General features: G+C 46.0%; 1 protein-coding gene across 1 annotated transcript in view; it reads left to right on the forward strand.

Annotated features, from left to right (window-relative positions):
- The first annotated feature begins 469 nt into the window (after window positions 1-469).
- LOC140348276 (protein TASOR-like) overlaps window positions 470-22899 on the forward strand; it is a 33906-nt gene continuing 11476 nt past the window's right edge. Inside the window, exons 1-20 of the mRNA XM_072434311.1 lie at window positions 470-801; window positions 2587-2732; window positions 4089-4181; window positions 7021-7093; window positions 7209-7300; window positions 8658-8789; window positions 9712-9842; window positions 9920-9951; window positions 10860-10965; window positions 11116-11222; window positions 12496-12599; window positions 12669-12741; window positions 13608-13679; window positions 14327-14517; window positions 15141-15425; window positions 16160-16337; window positions 17649-17920; window positions 19220-19439; window positions 20440-20856; window positions 21782-22758. Of these exons, the coding sequence (XP_072290412.1) occupies window positions 543-801; window positions 2587-2732; window positions 4089-4181; window positions 7021-7093; window positions 7209-7300; window positions 8658-8789; window positions 9712-9842; window positions 9920-9951; window positions 10860-10965; window positions 11116-11222; window positions 12496-12599; window positions 12669-12741; window positions 13608-13679; window positions 14327-14517; window positions 15141-15425; window positions 16160-16337; window positions 17649-17920; window positions 19220-19439; window positions 20440-20856; window positions 21782-22758 (3960 nt within the window). The 5' untranslated portion in view covers window positions 470-542. The remainder of the gene's footprint in view (window positions 802-2586; window positions 2733-4088; window positions 4182-7020; window positions 7094-7208; window positions 7301-8657; window positions 8790-9711; window positions 9843-9919; window positions 9952-10859; window positions 10966-11115; window positions 11223-12495; window positions 12600-12668; window positions 12742-13607; window positions 13680-14326; window positions 14518-15140; window positions 15426-16159; window positions 16338-17648; window positions 17921-19219; window positions 19440-20439; window positions 20857-21781; window positions 22759-22899) is intronic.

Here is a 22899-nt window from a genome sequence, read left to right on the forward strand (position 1 = left end):
TTTGACAGATTTGACGGGTGAACTCCAGCTGTGTCTGTCGTCACGGAATTATGAACTGGTCAACCATGAATGCAGAATTACAGTACAAAATAATAATTCAAATGTAGAAGTACAATGTATTTGAATGTATTTGTGTACATTTGTGAGATTAAACCTGGACAAATCACACACAAAAAACAAAGTCAATTCAATACGAAACATGAAATGAATATAACATAGTTTGCGTGAGAAATGGCCGTTACCATAGCGACCGTTCCTCTAGCTTCTATTATCTGGCGGTGTTGTGGCGGTATGTTCCGCTCCACGAGAGGGCGGTGTTGTCACGTTCGCCGCTGCCGCCGCAGAAGAAGAAAAAGACGGTTCGCCAAACGGAAGCGACGCTGCAGGCGTGATGTTTTCCTTCAGATCATATATTTTTGTCCTTGTAATATAACCGCCTTTCGCCGGGAGCTCGAGCCCGCGGCGAACGTAACCGCGCGGCGCGTCTCCGGGGGAACAGCCGCGTGTCTCGGCGTCGGGCGGCGCACAGAGGATCGGCCGCGATGGGCGACACTTCAGCCCCGCGAGAATCGCGTCCGCCGCCGCCGCGGAGAGAGTCGTACGGCGGCGCTCCAAACCCGCAGAGGCACGAGGAGGACGTGCAGTGGGTCCGCGCGTACGCGGAGAACCACGGTGTGGCCGCCACCGGAGCCCGTGCGCGGGACCGGAGACGTTCGTTGCCTCCGCAGGTCGTGCACCAGCGCCACATGCCCGTGGGGACGCAGAAATTTCACATTCCGAGGAAGACTAAAGAGAAACTGGGTGAGTAACAACGGCTAAAACACCATCACAAGCTTCAGATGTAAGTGACTGCATCGTTTAGACCTGGCCTAAAGACGCACTGTGTAACTTTACTGCGAGCTGCTCGTCTCCATGGAGACTTTTCAAAGGAGACGTGTTTTCAGGTATAACAACATAAGTGGATCACATTTTGTTCATTGTAAACAGGAATATGGATCCAAAACACAAAAGTTTTGGTTGCTCATCAGAAGAAGCCCCGCCTCCTCAGTAGACTGTCCCCTAAACGTGTTTGTTTTGCTTAAGTTGCACGTTAGAGCTTTACATGTGTCACTCAGAGACGTCAAGTCTTGAATGAGTGTACAGGGAGAGGGGCGGGGATAGGGGACGGGTGAAAACAGGTCTTTTCTGATCGCTCATGCCTCGCATGTTGCACGACAACCCGCTTTAACATAAACACAAACTGCAGATGGACAACATGTGATCCTGTGACAATAGACTTTGTTTGGAGGTCAGATTGTCACACAGTGATTCACGATGACGGTATTTAATGCTTTTATGGACAAACCCGTTTTCCTCATTCCTCCCATTGTTCAGTCCCTGTCGTGCTCTGAGTGAGTGATGAGGGACCAGGTTATAATTCATTATTTCAATTCTCATTTAATTGTTACAGTGATAATACCGTCACCTGAATTATCACAATATTCGATTAACCGGATAATCGTGTCAACTCTACTTAGAGCCTTTGTCCGTGTATGGATTATTTGCATGTGAACCCCTGAAATATTCTTTTGGGGAAGTGAGATCGGCTTGTTTTGAGTTTAAACGTCCCTCTGGGGATAAATCATCCAGTAGCAGCTGTTCTCCTCCTGGCCCCAGGGACGAAGTTCACGCCAGGGCCCCCAAAATCAAACAAAACGCTACGATACCAGACAATCTGAGTTTAGAGTCGGAAGTGCAGATAAAGAACAACCTCGGGGCCGATAAAGAGTCAGTCTGACAATTGGTGAGACGAGAGGTGAAAAAGTAAACAAAGTACACTATTGATCACTACTGGTATAATATTAGTTACATAAAGGCCCCAACAATTAACTGGAATTATTGCGACTAATGGGCAATAAAAAACAATAGACAAATCTTAATAATTGTTGATTGACTGACTCTAAAACATGTGCCAAAAATAAGTTTTAGAACATTATTAGAATAAACCATTTCTAATTTTTATGAATGATAAACTTGGTTGTAAATATTCCCCATACAAAGCCCTCAGGAAGCATCATTTTACCTCTTTATCTATTAAAAGAAATACAAATAGTTTGACTCTATGAAAATAATGGCAGACTCGTAAACGAGGACTAAATGGAAGCAGCCCTAATTTTAATATTCATAATATGGCCCACAAAGTGACGACAGGAGGAACCAAGACGGCTTCAATAATATGACAATTAGACAAGTGACATTTTTACTCTTGATATAATATAAACATTGTAGTCTGAACAAACCGTATCGGAATCTAAAGCGTGTGTTGGATTGAGCAGTTCGGATGTTCGGACTGCGTCAGTCTTTTCCCTCTCGTATTGATCAATTGACTTTTCTAAAAACAAATGAATGTCTTTCACTAAACATAAACGGCACAGACATTTCCCTCCACAGTCTGAACTCCAGACCACGCGCTGTCACGGACCGGAGACGCCTCCATCCAAAGCGATCCAAGCGGATTCTCAACGATTGAAATGATCCCGGTTTTGAGTCAAAATGAGACGAGTCGCACAGCCGAACGTGAGGTTTTTGTCCTCTGTGTGTTTCCAGCCCTGTTCCAGCCGCTGTCGTGCGAGTCCAGAGAGTACGAGGACATGCTCACGGTTCTGACCTCCGGGTACCTGGACTCTGCCTCCGCCGGCTCCTTCAGCTACAGCCTCCCACGTCTGGTCCACAGCGAGACTCTGGAGAAGGAGGTACAACCGCCCGAGTGTCTTAGAGGAACAATGGGATCTATGTCTGTGTGTGCGTGTAAGGAGTAAACCCTTCATAGTTTCAGCGTATCTCAAAATATACTTTAATACAGTCTCGTAAAATGAATATAGTTGATAAGATAAGATATGCCTTTATTGTCCACACATGGGGAAATATTGGTGTTATAACGCAGTAGATAAGATAAGAAAGGACAGATCACTTATAGGAAGTTTTAAAAAAACACTCTTAATCGAAGAACTCTTATGAACAAAAACTCTTATTAACAAAACTCCTGTAAACAGGTCCTCTCATATCTTAATAGGGAATGGAGGGAATAAAATAAAAATAATGATAAAATGATAATGATAAAAATAGCTGGCATAATACTAATAATAATGGTAAAGTAAACGCTCTTATTTACATCAGTTGTATGCACATGAATGACATTAATTGCGTGTGAGTACGACAGTAATTGCACATGAATATGACAGTATTGCACATGGCTAAGTCAATATTGCACATGAATATGACGGTATTGCACATGGCTAAGTCAGTATTGCACATGTTCAGGGCTAGCAGTGTTTGTTATTTTGACACTAGATGTCGGGAATAAACCACGAGCCTGTAACTCCAGGTCATGTGGTATCCAGTGGTCAATGGGATCACTTTGCTCCGAACCGGGACGTTTGCGCTCACGGATCTTATTATACTTCTGTGCTCGTGCTCCAGTGAGTAGGCGTGTCCTTTATGGCCATGCGCTCATTGTGTGATAATGAGGGATCCACCCATACCACCTGTGGCCCCTCTGAAGCCACGCCCCCTTTTGAAACTCACCCAGAGCCTGTACACGCTGTTGTAGTGGTCCAATATCTGTGTTCAAACCTCAGAGGTGACCGCTGAGACGCTGAGTACTGAAATGACAGCTATATGTCGCTACTTCCCTGAAGAAAGTCACGCAGGCTTTCATGAGACCAGTTCCCTAAGCTTTCATGACCGTGTGCTCACTCTTTTAAACTCAAGTAGTGACTTTATACTTAACTTGAGATTCCAAAGTGAAGATACAACATCATGTACAAATAATGTGTCCTAAATGTTGGAAAACTACAACAATGATTGCACTTATGTTATTTTTTTGTTGCTGAGCCTTCCTACAATAATATTACTGAAATGTATTTACCACGAACAGTTTGAAACAATCTACAACAATTGTACCATGCCTTTTGCATTTCGTGCATTTCGTGCTCGTGAAGTGCACGTCAGACTAAATATTGGGCGTTTTCCAACGTTCCTCAAAGAAAAGATCAGATTAAGGTCAGCGTGACACGGAGAAGATCTAAGCGTTTCCTCTGCCGTTTCAGTTTGTGGAGAAACGCAAGGAGCTGAAGGCCGACGGGAGAACGGAGAAGGAGCTGGAGGAGAGCTACTGCTTCCTGCTCTGCGACTCCTCGAAGGTAAATGTGGGGAAACTGCACGTGTTCACCTCAGACCTGCTGCATGTGTTCACCTCAGACCTGCTGCTGCACGTGTTCACCTCAGACCTGCTGCTGCACGTGTTCACCTCAGACCTGCTGCACGTGTTCACCTCAGACCTGCTGCTGCACGTGTTCACCTCAGACCTGCTGCTGCACGTGTTCACCTCAGACCTGCTACAGGTGTTCACCTCAGACCTGCTGCTGCACGTGTTCACCTCAGACCTGCTGCTGCACGTGTTCACCTCAGACCTGCTGCACGTGTTCACCTCAGACCTGCTGCTGCACGTGTTCACCTCAGACCTGCTGCTGCACGTGTTCACCTCAGACCTGCTGCTGCACGTGTTCACCTCAGACCTGCTGCACGTGTTCACCTCAGACCTGCTGCTGCACGTGTTCACCTCAGACCTGCTGCTGCATGTGTTCACCTCAGACCTGCTGCTGCATGTGTTCACCTCAGACCTGCTGCTGCACGTGTTCACCTCAGACCTGCTGCTGCACGTGTTCACCTCAGACCTGCTGCATGTGTTCACCTCAGACCTGCTGCTGCACATGTTCACCTCAGACCTGCTGCTGCACGTGTTCGCCTCAGACCTGCTACAGGTGTTCACCTCAGACCTGCTGCTGCACGTGTTCACCTCAGACCTGCTGCATGTGTTCACCTCAGACCTGCTGCTGCACGTGTTCACCTCAGACCTGCTGCTGCACGTGTTCACCTCAGACCTGCTGCACGTGTTCACCTCAGACCTGCTGCTGCACGTGTTCACCTCAGACCTGCTGCTGCACGTGTTCACCTCAGACCTGCTACAGGTGTTCACCTCAGACCTGCTGCTGCACGTGTTCACCTCAGACCTGCTGCTGCACGTGTTCACCTCAGACCTGCTGCTGCATGTGTTCACCTCAGACCTGCTGCTGCACGTGTTCACTTCAGACCTGCTACAGGTGTTCACCTCAGACCTGCTGCTGCACGTGTTCACCTCAGACCTGCTGCTGCATGTGTTCACCTCAGACCTGCTGCTGCATGTGTTCACCTCAGACCTGCTGTTGCACGTGTTCACCTCAGACCTGCTGCTGCATGTGTTCACCTCAGACCTGCTGCATGTGTTCACCTCAGACCTGCTGCTGCATGTGTTCACCTCAGACCTGCTGCTGCACGTGTTCACCTCAGACCTGCTGCTGCATGTGTTCACCTCAGACCTGCTGCATGTGTTCACCTCAGACCTGCTGTTGCACGTGTTCACCTCAGACCTGCTGCTGCATGTGTTCACCTCAGACCTGCTGCTGCATGTGTTCACCTCAGACCTGCTGCTGCACGTGTTCACCTCAGACCTGCTGCTGCATGTGTTCACCTCAGACCTGCTGCATGTGTTCACCTCAGACCTGCTGATGCACGTGTTCACCTCAGACCTGCTGCATGTGTTCACCTCAGACCTGCTGCATGTGTTCACCTCAGACCTGCTGCTGCATGTGTTCACCTCAGACCTGCTGCTGCACGTGTTCACCTCAGACCTGCTGCTGCACGTGTTCACCTCAGACCTGCTGCTGCATGTGTTCACCTCAGACCTGCTGTTGCACGTGTTCACCTCAGACCTGCTGCATGTGTTCACCTCAGACCTGCTGCATGTGTTCACCTCAGACCTGCTGCTGCATGTGTTCACCTCAGACCTGCTGCTGCACGTGTTCACCTCAGACCTGCTGCTGCATGTGTTCACCTCAGACCTGCTGCATGTGTTCACCTCAGACCTGCTGCATGTGTTCACCTCAGACCTGCTGCATGTGTTCACCTCAGACCTGCTGCATGTGTTCACCTCAGAACTGCTGCTGCATGTGTTCACCTCAGACCTGCTGTTGCACGTGTTCACCTCAGACCTGCTGCACGTGTTCACCTCAGACCTGCTGCTGCATGTGTTCACCTCAGACCTGCTGCATGTGTTCACCTCAGACCTGCTGCATGTGTTCACCTCAGACCTGCTGTTGCACGTGTTCACCTCAGACCTGCTGTTGCACGTGTTCACCTCAGACTTGCTGCATGTGTTCACCTCAGACCTGCTGTTGCACGTGTTCACCTCAGACCTGCTGCATGTGTTCACCTCAGACCTGCTGCTGCACGTGTTCACCTCAGACCTGCTGCTGCACGTGTTCACCTCAGACCTGCTGCTGCACGTGTTCACCTCAGACCTGCTGATGCACGTGTTCACCTCAGACCTGCTGCACGTGTTCACCTCAGACCTGCTGCTGCACGTGTTCACCTCAGACCTGCTGCATGTGTTCACCTCAGACTTGCTGCATGTGTTCACCTCAGACTTGCTGCATGTGTTCACCTCAGACCTGCTGCATGTGTTCACCTCAGACCTGCTGCTGCACGTGTTCACCTCAGACCTGCTGCATGTGTTCACCTCAGACCTGCTGCTGCACGTGTTCACCTCAGACCTGCTGCTGCACGTGTTCACCTCAGACCTGCTGCTGCACTTGTTCACCTGCTGCAGTGATTTCTTGTTATTTACAACACTAATAGAACATTTATTGAGATACTATCGAGTGTCAAGCTTTTGGATTTAATTAGTTTTGTTTTTACGATTGAATCCTTTGATTTAACTCTCGTAATAAACGTTTATGTACTTTTTGTGTCAAACTGTCCTCTATCTGGCTCGGGAAGAATTAATTAAAATGTTTAAATCATACACTTTGATGGAACTGGTGGAATGTAGATTTTTTAGTGTTATTTGTTTCAGCACTGCATATATGATCATATATTAAAAGTCTGTGTTAATAAGGTGTTCTCTATGTCGTATGTGTCTAACCTGAACACGTGTCGTCGTAGCTGCAGCCGCTGTGTGAGAAAGGCCTCCTCGTTGGCCAGAGCAGAATCACGGTCCTCGGAAACCCACAAAAAGGTACAGGAAGTGATTGTCGATTCCGTTTTGGTGATCGTCCCGTGTACTGTGCATGCTGTAGCTCTGCCAGGTTTTCACTGCTGCGCTTGAGCTGACGTGTCGTGTTGTTTCCCAGGCGTTTACCTGTCCCGGTGCTCGGACCTGCTGCAGCCCGGCGCCTTCGCTCCTGGAGCCAGCGGAGAAATCCTCATCTTCAAAGTCATCAAGGTAAATCGCATGCAGCGTGAAGGAGCGTAAACATGGAGTTGCTGAAGGTGATGAGCAGGTAGTACAATATTGGCCGGCGCAATAATCGATATCGCAAAACAAACATTATGTGAGATTGTACTTTGACTCATTTTATTCACGTTTTTTCTTATCAGTCTAAATTGCCCTTGATTCGTGACTCGTTTGTGCTCTTATCTTCTTAGTTTTGTCTGTCAGAAGTGTTTATTTTGACTAATTCGTACCGGGACATATATATTTTTTAATTTCCAACATCTCGCAGGCCTAATGAGCTTAATCAAATACAAGAAATACTAATACAATTGACTCTGCCTTAATGAAATAGTTTTTTTCCTCTGTAATCTAAAAAAATTGAGCGCTTTATAGGAAAACCAATCCACGTAGTGACGAGCTAAAGCAAGAAAATTCACTCTTATCTGTTTCTTTTGCCTTGAATGACACACTGCGCCGCGCTCTGAACTCTTATGTAGAATACCATATTTTACCGTCCATAGTCCATAATTCGCACTGGAGTACGAGTCGCACCAACCAAAAGATATAATAGAGAAGAAAAAAAACATTTATAAGTCGCACTGGATAATAAGTCGCATTCTTTTGGGAGAAATTGATTTGATAAAATCCAAGACCAAGAACAGACATTTCATCTTGAAATGCAATTTAAAATAATGACAGATGAGAGAACATGGTGAATAGGTGTACGTATGCTAACGCTAACACCTTCAGCTACATGATGTATGCTAACGCTAACACCTTCAGCTACATGACGTATGCTAACGCTAACACCTTCAGCTACATGACGTATGCTAACGCTAACACCTTCAGCTACATGACGTATGCTAACGCTAACACCTTCAGCTACATAACGTATGCTAACGCTAACACCTCCAGCTACATGACGTATGCTAACGCTAACACCTTCAGCTACATGAGGCACAGACAGAACTGTGGTAAGTGTCTGGTATGTTAACGTAACATATGAACAGTTATTCAGATAACTATAGCATAAAGAACATGCTAACAAGTTTAGCAAAGCATCAGTTTTACCCCAAATCACTCAATCCACTGAATTCTTCTTCCTCTGTGTCACTTCTAAACAACTCCAGAGGAAGAGGAAGTGCAGATTCTTCTTCTTCTGCGTCGCTTAGAGCCTAGAGCGCCCTCTTGTGGTTGTCAGTGTGAAAATAATGAATAATATCACATATATATCGCTATGGAGTATAAGTTGCACCCTGTCCAAAACTATGAAAAAATGTTTACATGAAATGGCAAAACGCTGTATTTGGAGCTGGACGAGCTGCAGTGGTTTTAGATGGACCGTCTGCGTTTCTCTCTCTCTCAGGGGAAAGTGAAGAGCATCTACGAAAACATGAAGAACCTGCTGGACCCGACGCCGCGCTTCGACTCCCACCTGTCCAAGAACATCGGCAAAGTGGCGTCCGTCACGTCGTACCGGGCCTTCGAGCTGACGCAGGTGAGATTCCCACCGCCGCGACACACGTCCGCCACTGGCGTTTAGGTTTCGTAGTTCGGATAACGGATTTCAGGGGTTTAACAATTCAGGGTTCATCGTGAGTTTGTAACGATTCTTAAACTAATGAAAATGTTCCCGTCTTTATTGTTGACAAAAAAACAGCTGAATAATTTGTCTAGTCTTTTAATCATTGTTATTGTTGTAATTTAGTTTATGGCACTTTTTTGTCATTCGTACACGGCTCAATGGAGGCTCACGCTTATATTTGTTGTATATAAGTATCGGCCATATCTTCTTTGTACGAGGGCAGCGTTTATCATGTTCCATGTGTCGGCTTCTTCGCTGCCGGTGTAATACATCGTTCGTCCAGGAGGGATTCAGAGAAAACACAGACGCGCGTTTCTGCGTCTTTACAGCCGTTTGGTGAAATATTCTGCCAGATTTACTTGTTGGAAAGACAATAAAGGATCACGGGTCTACTCCAAAACGAAAAATAAAGTTTTTTTTACGATTCAGGACGCTGAAATGGCACAAGAAACGACAACAATAGTGAAAAATAACAGACAAAATGGGACAATTATTCAGAACTTAATATGCTCTTAATTCCTCTTTTTTCCCCTGATGCCACTCCCTTATTTTCTACTTTTACTCCTTTACTTGACTTATGTTCTTCCTGGTGCAGCTCGTTCTTTGTAGCTTCTTTAACCTTCTGTTGTGTTGTTTTTGACGATCTGTGTTCTTATAAAACATAACATGGCAAGAAAACACATGAAACAATCTATATCTGAGTCAAATTGAGTTCAAAATGTGACTCTTGGGCGTCCAGATCTCACGACAAATGGATTCATCACAAGGACATTGAGTGACTCGTAAGAACAATTTTCTCGTCCGTCACATTTTTAAGTACGTTTGATGTTTCCAGCATTACTTCTACGAGTACTCCTTCGACGAGCTGCGCCAGCGCCCCCGGCAGGTCTGTCCGTACGCCGTCGTCTCCTTCCAGTTCAAGGGCAAAGACGCCGCGCTCGCCATCAAACCCGCCGCCCCGCTCAGGTACAGGCGCGCGCCCACCGACGGCTCGCACGGAACACTGTCCCGTTGTGACTTAAACGATCCCGTATTCTCCGCAGGTCGAGCAGCCAATCGGCGGAGAGAAGCCAAGGTAAGCTTCGGACGGACTCCATGGCACAAAGTAATTCAAGCGGAACAGGAAAAGATGCGTTGAAATCACAACACAAACTGTAAAACCGTAAATAATCGTTAGAAATTGTACTTTAGCTGAGTGTTTGTACTAAGGGACTGACGTGTTTTAAAGTGCCGTTTTTATGGACTTAAATACCAGCCGACTACTGCATTAAAGCTGAATTTGTTGGGCTGAAAAGTGAGTCGTTCATACAGTGTTTACATGGGATTCCACTGTGATTTGTACGCCAACGCAAGGGAAAACGCCAACTTTGTAGAACTTTTAAGACCAGTATTTATCCCCACATCTATTTAGATCTGATCACGTTTCACGCCAACTTAAAGTGCCTATGACGGGTTTTATTATTTTCTAATTTTGACTTTATTTGATGTGTTTATACCTGTTGTACATATAAATGATAGTTTTACACCTATCGAGCAGGTATTTGTGCAGAAAACTTTGAAAAGATCTGTAGAAAATGACAGGAAGTGACATCACACCAGGGACACTCATTCCAGTCAAAGTTTGTGCAGAATTTACACAAAAAAACAACTTTTTTCACCCTCTAAACATAAATTTAACAAAATAAAGTCGCTGTCATATATTTTTATTTGTAAAATAAAAAATTGTGACATTAGATGAGTTTTTGCCCAGTGGTTGCTGGGTAATTTCCTACCGTGATGTCATCAATTACAAACAGGAAGTGAAATTATAAATCTATAAAATGTGCTTTTCTGTATATTTATTTATTTATTTTTTAGCAAAACTCAAAATAAATATATTTAACCGCTTTAACCGCTCTCAGCAGAGTCGCGTGAAATGGAAAAGCGCTCGCTCACAGTCACATTACTTATTTTATACTTTAATATTTTACACTACTCTCACAGAAAACGCCCAGTTCACGGTTTGGAGCGGGGACCTGGTCAAAGACGACAAAGTGCTCCTCCAGGTGGCGCTGCGCTCCTCGTCGCCGCCGTTTCTGCCCCACAAACTGTGAGTAACGAGCGCGCGCAGCGAACTAGCGCCGCTTGTGCTTCTGTACATGGACACGTTTAAATGTTGCTCGCCTTCTTCTTTTTCAACTCCACGTTTCACAAGTCTCGGAGCGTTGACGTTGGAGTTTTGTGTGTGTTCTTGCTCCAGGCCTGAGAAGTTGGAGGTGACGTGCGCGATGAGGTGGGACCAGGCCACCAGACGGCTTCCTCAAACTTTATTTTCCTACGACCTTTACAACAACAGCAGCCGGGAAGGTCAGCAGGAATCACAACCGTTTGCAAAGTGACCAATCGATCGAGTGTTTTATGGCGCCGCGTTGTTTCCTCTGAAAACGAATACATTAATATGGCTTTCAATGTTCATTTTATAAACGTAAAGACGTGAAAATTCAATATATCTGTATCTTTTTTTTATTTATTTTTTTTTTTTTTTATTGAAAGAATAAACACAGACCGATCAAAACTTGTGTGTAAATAAAGATACAGTCCAGTAACATTGTCAAAAGAGAAAAAAAAAGAGAAAGAAGAAGAGAAAAAATAAATAATATCTGTATCGATGACCCAGTACTGATATATACTTTAGTGTTAGGATTATTGTGAGAAAAACCATCTTGATTTAACGATTATTCACCATTATTGAGACTGTGAGCAAACGTTCTTTACACATAGATCGATTTCTCAGACTGTAGATTGAACTGAAAAGACGTAATTTTTGCTTCTGAAATTGTCGCGATTATTATTTTTCGGTTGTTTTGATCGTATTGTGACCTGAATAATCACGAGCGCTCACGACGTCCCGACAATGTGACGGCGCGCTCTGCTCTGGGCTCTGAAAGTCGTGTAACGCGCTTCTAAACGACAATAATGACGACGCTCAGAACGCAAGTTGTTGTGCCGCTGCAAACGGTCTAAATGAGCTACTTCTGTTTTTCACGTTTTAAGAAGCTACACATCGAGTTCATCCCTTTGAATCGGTGTCATTTAAATGCAGAGAATTGTCCCAAATGTTCCTCCAAAGTCTGAACTCTGCTCCAAATCGGGTTGGCTGTAAAACCCAAGCTGATCATCTGGTCTGGATCGATTTACCGTATTTTTCGGACTATAAGTCGCACTGGAGTATAAGTCACACCAGCCAAAAAATGCATAATAGAGAAGAAAAAAGACATATATAAGTTGCACTGGAGTATGAAATGTGGTTGCAAGTTTGAAAATAACAAATAATATCACATATAAGTCGCTCCAGAGTATAAGTATATAAGTATAAGTCGCACTGGAGTATGAAATGCATTTGCAGGTTGTGAAAATAACAAATAATATCACATATACATATAAGTCTTGTATAAGTATCTAAGTATAAGTCGCACCCCGAAACTACCAAACCTATGATTAAAGGTGCGACTTATAGTCCGGAAAATACGGTGCGTTTCCTTTCGCGTCCCAGCTCTACGTTTTCCCGCTCTTTTGGCTGCTCTGTTCAGTTCTGTTCTCGCTCTTGACGTGGAGCTGACCTGTGGCGCTTCCGTTGCAGTTGTGAAGGACGGATTCCACTGCAGTCTCCTGGAGGTGGTGGACCGGGGCCGCTCGGCGCCCGGCGTGGTCAAGCTGCTGCAGGAGCTGGAGGCCGAGGCCGTGGTCAGTGAGACTCCAGTCCAAGCTCCTGAGTTCCGAGCGGTTTCATGTGAACGTGATTTTGGGTTTTAGGTTCTGGTGACGGCGCTGACCGAGCGGGGCTTCCTGTTCCTGCTCTCCAGCGTCCAGATGGCCTCGGCTCACGGTAACAAATCATGCTTATTTTCTGTGTCACGTTCGTGTTTGTTACAATACTATGTTTTCTTTCTTTTTTTTTTTACGGAAAAGCCTCTGAACAGATTTTGATCCCGCAATAATAATACATAAATAATAAACAACATTCTGCTTTCTAAAATGAAGGTTAAAATGCAGGGTTTTTTGGTATAATAGTGAGTCTCTTTACTAATAGAAAATCAATCCAATCCAACTTTATTTGTATTGAACATTTCACCAACACAAAGTGCTGCACAAACAAGCACAAGCAAAATATGGTAAAAATAATATATCATCAGATTAGTGATTTTACCTTTTAGATATTTAATGACAAATTACAATGTGATCAATCTGAAAACATTTTTAACGATGATTCTTCTGATTGGTTGTTTGGATTGTGAAAGGCCCGTCAGCGTGTGAAGTTCATGAGTCTGTATAGTTCACAAAACTAAAACTCTATCACAAAATTATTTATTTTCAAATTGCTTGTTTCAGGTCTACTTTCTTTGTTAAAATTGTTATAATAGTTCTGATAAAGCTCAAGATCTTTCTAAATCTGACCAGGAAAAGGTCATTTCTTGTCATTTGTTCAGACGTTTTGTTTTCTGCTCATCATCAATACTTCAAATGAGCGTCTAATACTGCTCTTATGGCTCATGAACGACACGAACGGCTCATGAACGACACGGAACGGCTCATGAACGACACGGAATGGCTCATGAACGACACGTACGGCTCGTGAACAACACGGACGGCTCGTGAACAACACGGACGGCTCGTGAACAACACGGACGGCTCATGAACAACACGGACGGCTCATGAACAACATGATGCTAATGCTGTGGCGTTGCGTTTCAGAGCGAGGAGAGAACTGGAGGAGGAGTCTGCAGGCGCTCTTTGTGTTTCCTGAGACCAGATGTCCCAAATCCGGTGAGACAAACACTTATTCCTGGTTTAGTTCCAGTTCAGTCTTAAATCTGAGCCAACGTTAGTCTTTGGTTGGACTCGGTTTAGCCACGTTTTGTCCTTTCTTTAATCCGATTGTACTTAAGCCTGGTTTTGATGTCATTTCCTCCCCAAAATGATTGCATAAAGTTGTCTGTCTTCATGGGGACACCAACGCTAAAAGAGCTGCAACGATTAATTGACTAATAAATAATAGTTGTAGTTTGATGATTGTATTTTTTATCTGGACTGAACACTAAAACACAAACAAAAGACCTTTTTATAACAACGATAACGATAAAGATTAAATCAACATGTAAAAAAAAAGATAATACTGATTTTCATCATTTATTTCAAATCCACTTTATTTATATTACACATTTTATATCTCTCTAGAAGCCTCCAGTCTCCATATTTTGGTTGATAATGTCTTGTACTATTTTATTGTATCGATAAGGTAATAAAAAATATATATCATGGCTTCTTCGTTCTGAGGGGGGAATGGAAGACGCTGCTTGGGCGAGGGGTGAAACCGTTGTCCTGTTGACAGAATTCGACAGAACTCCTCACTGACCAGTCGACCGACACACGATGGTCAGTGGCTAAATGTCCTCGTCTTTCACTGCCTGCAGCTCCTCAGTTCGTCTCCTCAGAGGCGTCTCCGGACTCGGTCACGGCGGATTCGTTGCTGCCCGGTTTGAACCACTTCATTCCCGCTCTGCACTTTGCTCTGGGAAAAGCCCGGGCAAACCCTCCCCCAGAGCTGTCGGCCGGAGTGGAGCAGCAGGCCCGAGACTACCTCAACGGCATCAAGGACGGAGTGGTAAGCATCGCCTTTCCCATTTGACCTGTCGTTTGTCAGACGCACAGACGTGTAGTCATCGTGAAGCTTTATCTAGAGTCACATGGCGTCTTTTCATCCCATCAAACTTTACACAATAGTAAAAGATGAATGTTCAAAATGGGGACGTCCCGGTTTAGATGCAGTGGGTGTTATGTCTGGGGGCGTGGTGTGCTGTGGGGGCGTGGTCTGGTGTGGGGGCGTGGTCTGGTGTGGGGGCGTGGTCTGGTGTGGGGGCGTGGTCTGCTGTGGGGGCGTGGTCTGCTGTGGGGGCGTGGTCTGCTGTAGGGGGCGCTCGTTTATTCAGTAGGAAACGCAACTTTTACTTTATAAAGGCGTAAGCTTCAATTGGTGGTAATAAAAACGGAAAAATGGGAAGATTGGAGTCCGACTGCAGATTGGTATTAAAAGATTTAAATATCAGTATTGAATCGGGTTCGGGATATGACAATAAAACACTTGTATGTTCAGGGTCGTGCCCAGTGCAGTCTCTAAATTAAAGCTGGTTTGATCCTAGTTCAGATTTGGTTATTTTCCCACATTTGTCGCCGCGCCCTCTCTGCCACGGCGGGTTCACAGAATGCCCGTGTCTTCTCCCTTCACAGCTGCGGCCGCACCCAATTGCGCCGTACGAGTCGGAGGCGGAGACGTCGGGGCGCCAGTACCCGGTGCCCGCGGTGCAGAGGCTGGGGCTGGACTCGTGCCTGCAGCCGTACCTGTGCGGCCCGGCGCCGTACCTGCTGCTGCTGTCCAGGGTCCGGGCCATGGTGCAGCAGCTGTACGTGCCGCCGCAGAGGCCGAGACTGCCGCAGGGGCCGCCGCAGGGGCCGAGAGCGCCGCAGGGGCCGTCGCAGGGAGCACCGCAGGGAGCACCGCAGGGCGACCAGAAGGTAAAGACGTGTACGCTCTGCTGTCGGACGTGAGCGATCGACACAAGGGTCGTGCGGTTTTGAGTTATTCAAGTCCCCTGCGAACGATCACGTTTCCTGTCTTTATTTCTGTATAAAACCTGCGACCTCGTTATTTTAGACCGGCACATGAGAGTTCTGAAATGCACGGAACTCTTGCTTCGACACTTCCAGGTGTGAAATTTTTTTACGGAATTCTGTCGCCAAAACGTAATCAGTGCGGCGCTCGACAGAAGAATCGCAAACAGACCGTTTTCCAACATCGGTCGGCCGTTGTTTGCCCTTTAGCGCTCGAGGCTTAGAAGGTCGAGAACCACGGCTTTACGTCACGGCCAAGATGGTAACACGATAATAAGACGTGAGGCAATTACATTTTTAGTTTTGGACGTCAACAGCAAGAAACATTTCAAAACGCTTCATCTATTACCCTTTTTTTGTTTCTCTTTCAACAGGTTTATAGTAGTTTCTAATCCTTGTGTTCCACTGAGTAAAATGATAAAGCTTTAGAGTATTTGTTGTAATAGCTCCTGTGGTATGACACGCGCTGCAAGTATTTTCCCATCTGTTACTTGTGCCGGTCAGAAAAGCGATAAGAAAGCTACAAAAGAACAAGTTAAAAAGGGAGCGCTCGGGGGCCAAACCAGGACTGAGATATAATCCGCAAAGTGCTCGGAGCGGTCCCTAAACATGTGTCGTGTGTCGTCGTTGTGGCTCAGATGCAGCAGCTGATCGATCTGGTTCTGTTGTGCAAGAGGAGCGCCGAGAAGGAGGTGCAGAGCGAGATGAAGAGCGGCGCCAGGAAGAGGAAGCTGGAGCAGGAGGCGGCGCAGAGGGCCATCAAACACCTGAAGGCATCGCAGGAGCTCCGGCACCTGAACGCACCGGACGACACGGGTCAGATACTCCACCAAATGGAACAATAGTCCATTTATGTTGGTTTAACTTGAGTTGGCGATGTGCGATGTGACTCTTTTTGTGAATATAAAGTCACGTTCATCTCACAGTACGGACTTGAAACCTGCTCCGGACCAGACTAAGCCCTGTCTGAACGTCCAGACTCAGCTTGGGCTCATGAAGATGAAGTCGTTCTTCTCTCTAGTTATTTTTCGCGCGAGATCTGACGAGCTTTTGGCGGCTCCACGTCACGCAATTGGTCCTTTAAATCAATTAATCAATGCGCTTTAATTGCTCAAGAATTTCGACTCGGCCCAAACTAGATAGATCTAAATCTTGGAGAAGGAAGACAACGTTACAAGAAATAGGAAGTTTTTAGACCAGGGGCGTCCAAACTTTTTTCACCAAGGGCCGCATTTTGAAACTTAAACGGGGCAGAGGGCCACAAACAACTTGACAATGTCGAATTTGTGTGAATCATTCAAAATTTTGCATTTGACGTAATTGCGATGAGCCTCCACACCTTTAATTAGACCTAGAACATTAATATTAGGTTGGTATAACATCAATATGCCTGAATCTTACCAATTTCACAGTAAAAAGTACTAGTTTTTGTTGGTTGGGCCAAAATAGCAGGAAGCTGGAGGGCCAACAAAAATGGGTCTGAGGGCCGCATTTGGCCCCCGGGCCCTAGTTTGGACATGCCTGTTTTACACCATCCATATCTTTAACCCCGGTGGAATACGGGGGAGAAACGACAAGAGGAACGAGCCTCCAGTTCACACACTGGACAGTCCACCACTCATACCCTCGTTACACATTAACCCGCCGCCCCTAAAGGGTCACATCACAGGTCACATTTAGGACAGCTGGCCCACACTTTTAATGCATCTCAGCACTTTACACTGTTGACATAGACGGTTGGTAGTGAAGTTAACAAGTTAGTTAGTCCTGTCGTTGCCAAGCCAGTAAGGTATCTCCATCTGTTCTCGTCTTTCCTAGGTATTTCTGCACTTCTCATAGACATTTAAGCAGAATAAATGTTCACACATAAGATACATTACATTAGTTAAGATAAGATCAAAGATAAGATAATCCTTTGTCCACACATGGGGAAATTCCATTGTTGCAACGCAGGTAGATACAGAGAAAAAGAACAGATCACTTATAGGAAGTTTGTAAAACACTCTCAATAGAAGATCTCCTATAAACAAAAACTCCTATAGACAAAACCTGCCAAATATAAATCCAACACTAGATCTGCACAATTTTGTTGTTGTTCCTCATTCGATTGCGTTTGTGTTTGCGCAGAGGTTGCACGCTCGTCCCACCTCTTCCTCCCCTCCTCCACTCTTCCCTCTCTTCACACGACAAACAATTCCACGCGTCTTCACTTTAAACTCAAGCTCTCACCCCCACGCCAGCCCTCACCACGACAAGAAACCATGTTAACAGCGCCACCTGAGCGCTCCAGACAAGCGGAGCCAGCCGAAGGAATCCAATCGCCGTTTGATAGGCTGGCACTCAAACTGGGACTGCCCACGAGCTGTGACATCGACCTGCGCAAACAAGACGACTTTGAGGTGAGCTGGAGTCTAGATTTGTGTCGCGGTGGTGAAATGTGTGAGGAAAACGCATCTAGTGGTGTTTTAACATCATTCTCATTTATTGATTCATGGGTTTTGGAGTAGAGCTGTCAAGAGAAACAATTATTTCTATTGTACTTTCCAAACACATATTTAACCAGGTAGAAGTTGAAATTGAGTGACTGAAGGCTTCTAGATGGAGAATATTTTGTAATAAAATGTATAATATAAATGTATAAGGTCTTTGTATGTGTTTTAGATTCTGAATAATCTGGATCAGGGGCTAAACATGAGCTCGAGGCACTATTTTTTTAGGGAATTGGTGTCAGATAACATAATAAACGACTAAAACACACACATATAAATCTAAATTTGAAAAGATTTACCACTTTATCATTACAGACGTCCATTTCATTTGACTCTGGGGGTCCCGAGTCGCTTGTATAGGTATTATTTGGAACCTTTGGTCTAGATAATGATTACGAATATCACGTGATGACAAGATTATTTTTTTATTGTCACGATTAGTTCATTAATCTGTTCCAGCCGTATTTCAGAGTAATAGAGATTTAGGACTGTGCATAAAAGAATTCCCAAAATGATATTGTTTTTCTAAGCGTCTCACAAACTCAAGGTCGCATTCGTCTTCTCTGAGCGTTTTGGTTGGATATTATTGTAATTATTTTGAGAACCCGTCCTTCTAAACAGAGCGGCGTTCACGATAACGACATTTTCCCTTTACAGCTGAGGACTTTACTGATTTGATGTGATAGGAATGCTGTCGAGGCCAAAGGCTGGAATGTTACAGTTCAGACGCCTAAAAGACAAGAACAGAACGTTGCCCGTCAGAGTTAAAATACAGTCAAAACTAGAAGGACATAGACAAAATCCTTCTCCAAAATGGGCAGTCATCCTGTTCGTATCATCTCGTTACAGCCGACAATAGTTGCAATCCTTTTTTGTACTTGTAATGAACTCGTAAGACGTGCGTTTAGAATGCACCAATACCGATAAAAGTCTCGATATCGGCGCAGGTGAAATGGAACCGATCGACTGTTGGTTCCTTGTCTTCCATCAGTCTTTGCTTTGAGAACACAAACTGATAACGGTGAACCTTGAGCCCAAGTATCGAGGTCGATATCGGAGCTGCACAAGCCGGACCGGTGCATCCACGGCGCCAGTTACGTCGAAATCGTAACTTTGGGCTTTGTTAAACCGCAACATCCTTTTCGTATCGTCCTCGTCTCCTGGAAAAAAACGGCGGCGTATAACGTGACTCTTCTTCCGCTGCGGCAGGGCGGCAGCGTGAGCAGTCAGGAGGGCTTCAGTCCAGTCAGCTCTCACAACGCAGACCCCAGGACGGCCCACAGAGACCGGGAGTGGGACCGGGGTCTGGACCAGGACCCGCGGAGGGCCGGCAGAGCGCCCCCCGCTGTCTGTGAAGAGGAGGGGCCGGAGCCGGAGCCGCTGCAGCCGCTGCAGCCCGACGTGCCCTGGGTCCTCATCCCCATCACAGGTCTGGCTCTCCTGGGATACATTTAAGTTTAGTTCTCCATCAAACTACATTCAATGTGTCTATGCAACTAAATCCAATTTTAGCCTAGAATAGAATGTACTTTATCGTCTTCAAGAGCAGGACCTTTGATCGACTGATTGTAACTAGTCCACTGTATAGTCCAGATAACAATGACCAAAATACAGTTATTCCTCACAGACTCTTAAAACTCGTAAGAAAACACCTTTTTTTGTACAATTATCAGAATACGACTTTTGTTTTTAGTCGACTAGTCACGATTACCGGAGTATAAGTCGCACCAGCCAAAAAATGCATAATAGAGAAGAAAAAAACATATATAAGTCGCACTGGAGTATAGATATAAATATAAGTCGCACCCCGGCCAAAACTATGAAAAAAGTTGCGACTTATAGTCAGGAAAATATGGTGGTTAGTCATTGATTTTAGACCTGGTTTAGTCCTGGTGTTTAGTCATGGTGTTTAGTCCTGGCGTATGCCTGTTTTAGTCCTGGTTTAGTCCTGGTGTTTAGTCATGGTGTTTAGTCCTGGCTTATGCCTGTTTTAGTCCTGGTTTAGTCCTGGTGTTTAGTCCTGGTGTTTAGTCATGGTGTTTAGTCCTGGTGTTTAGTCATGGTGTTTAGTCCTGGTTTATGCCTGTTTTAGTCCTGGTGTTTAGTCATGGTGTTTAGTCCTGGTGTTTAGTCATGGTGTTTAGTCCTGGTTTATGCCTGTTTTAGTCCTGGTGTTTAGTCATGGTGTTTAGTCCTGGTTTATGCCTGTTTTAGTCCTGGTGTTTAGTCCTGGTTTAGTCCTTGTTTTAGTCCTGTTTTAGTCCTTGTTTTAGTCCTGGTTTAGTCCTGGTTTAGTCCTGGTGTTTAGTCCTGCTTTCGTCCTGTTTTCGTCCTGGTTTAATCCTGGTTTAGTCCTGGTTTAGTCCTGGTTTAGTCCTGGTTTAGTCCTGGTTATTAGTCTTGACTTTGACCCTGGCGTTGGTCTTCAGGCCTGCCCTCGAAGCACTACACCCGCAGAGACCCGGACCTCCCCCGGGACCCGCGCGTCCACAGCCTGATCTCCACAACGACGCCCGATCTCCCCGCCATCTCCACGACGACTCCCGCTCTCCCCATCATCTCCACGACGACGCCCTCTCCCTCGCTCCCTGCGGTGTTGCTCCCCATGGTGACCGCCGCCTCCTCCCGCAGCCCCGCCCCCTCCGTGCCCTCCGCCTCCTCCTCGTCCCCGGACCCGAGCCCACCCGCCTCGCCGTCCCAGTGCCCGTCGCCCGAGCCCAGCCCGCCGCCGTCGCAGTGCCCCTCCCCCGGACCCCGTCTGGAGCCAGGGTCCGCCCCGGAGCACAAGGAGGCGCTCAGTGACCCCCAGGAGAGCGAGGAAGCCCCAGTCCCCGGGGACGCAGCAGGTAACGGCTCACACCAGAAACATGAGACGCGTTTGGGGAGGAGCCGGCGGCGAGAAACACTGCGTCCGAAATCTACTCTTAAACTTAAAGAACCTAATGGGAAAAATCGAGTTTTAAGAGAAAACAATAATAATGTGGTTAAAAGCTCTTCTCATTTATTCACCAACAGCTTCGTACTCATTAGTTCTGATTCATTTATAAAACATTTAAAGCAGCTGTACCTGGTCTTTACTGTTTTGAAACGTGACAATCAGAATTAGTTCATTTTAAGCTCTTTACAGTTCTACACGTATCGCTGGCTTTCCTAGTGCATTAGTCTTAAATATTCACCATGCGGAATATTCCAGGCACTGCAATAATGTGTCCACAGCAACGAGGCAGGAACCTCCCACTATAGAAGTTACATATTGCACATAGTTTATACATAGTGCACACTTTAAAATACTCTAGCATCAGTTTGTGTACTAAAGTGAAGTAAAACATTTTCAATAATTAACTGACATCAGATATAATCGCTGTAATTTTATTTTATTACACAAATTATCTATAAAATTGAAATTGCAGGGTAGAAAAGTCAGTTTGCTTTAAAAAAAATGAAACAAATTGTAAAAAATAATCTTTTCGAGCCTCAAATGTATTTTACCATGAGTTGCATCTGTGGTAAAGTATGTAAAAAGACTCTCTCTGTATTTGTTTACTAATCACCTATTAAACAATAAACTGCATTACTTTACAAACTTAGGTCTATATATTGGGTTTACCCTGTGATGAGTTGGCCCCTGTCCAGGCTGTGCCCCGCCTAAGGCCCAAAGTCACTGGGACAGGCTCTAGTCCCCCATGACCCCTAATGGAATCAAGCAGTGGAACATGAATGAACATATTGGGTTCTCAAGTTGATTTATCTTGTTCGTTTGTCCTTTGGCAGAACCCTCTCCAGAGACGGCTCCGTCCACAGTCGCCTCCTCAGCTCGGCTCAGCCCAAGGCCGCACTCTCCCCAAAAAACGACAAACTTAGACGACGATGTGCAGAACATTCCCCTCCTGAACCCTGCGTCTCCAGCTCTTCCTTCTCAGGAAATCGACTCCATCGTCGACCGCCACCTGGACTCCTTTGTCTTGGACGTCCAGCGCATTTTGCAGCACAAGCGCGTGGCCTACACCTTCCCCCAGCCCCCTCGCTCCACCTCTCTACCCGAGCGAACTGCCGGCACTTCATCGCACGCTTCCGTCTCGCAGTTCTCGCAGTACGTTTCCTTCTACCATCCCTGCCCTCCGGTCCAGTGCTACGTCAACTCGCTGCAAACCCAAATGAGCAGCGTTTTGAGCGACTACGAAAACAACCGGACTCCGAGCAGACCCGACACTACGACCGCGACCGCCACCACCGACGCCACTTCTTCCCCAGACCTTGCTAGCAGGATTAGCGCGTTCGTGGCTAGCATCAGAGCGGCTAACGACGACGGAGACGCGCTTCCCGAAACGAGGGACTGGCCCGAAGAAGACTCTGAACAGGAAGTCGCCACCTCTTCGATGGATCGCGACTTTATCGAGAAAGAGATGCAGAGCGACGTCGGCTGCAGCGACGTGGAAACGGACCTCGACATAAGCAACAACGGGAGGAGACAAGTCCAGTTCGGAGGCAGTCGCATTGAAATCTGCATCAGGAACGAGCCGGCGGGCAACAGCAGCGGCAGCGGCGGAGATGTTGAGGACGTGGTGGGTTTTACTCCCGAATCGCCGCCGGGGAATTCGGACCAAAACGCGCTGAATTCTCTGATAAACCAGCTGCAGCCGGAGGTTTTCACCACGTTGGTGGAGATAATCAAAGACATAAAGCGGAACACGCAGCACTTCTACATCCACTGCATCGAGGAGGACGACCACACCATTCAGCAGATCAGGGTAAGGCGTTAGAACTGGTGTCCGCAATATCTGCAATTACGGTTTTATCATGGCATCTATTATACTGCCTGATATTTACCTATAAAATCTAGTTTGGTGCAACTTTTTTCCTCTTTTTAGATGTTTTCTGGTAAACGATGT

The sequence above is a fragment of the Eucyclogobius newberryi genome, unplaced genomic scaffold (assembly GCF_026437365.1).
Source record: "Eucyclogobius newberryi isolate DKJ021-1_F unplaced genomic scaffold, fEucNew1.0.hap1 SCAF_11, whole genome shotgun sequence".
NCBI classification, from domain to species: Eukaryota; Metazoa; Chordata; class Actinopteri; order Gobiiformes; family Gobiidae; genus Eucyclogobius; species Eucyclogobius newberryi.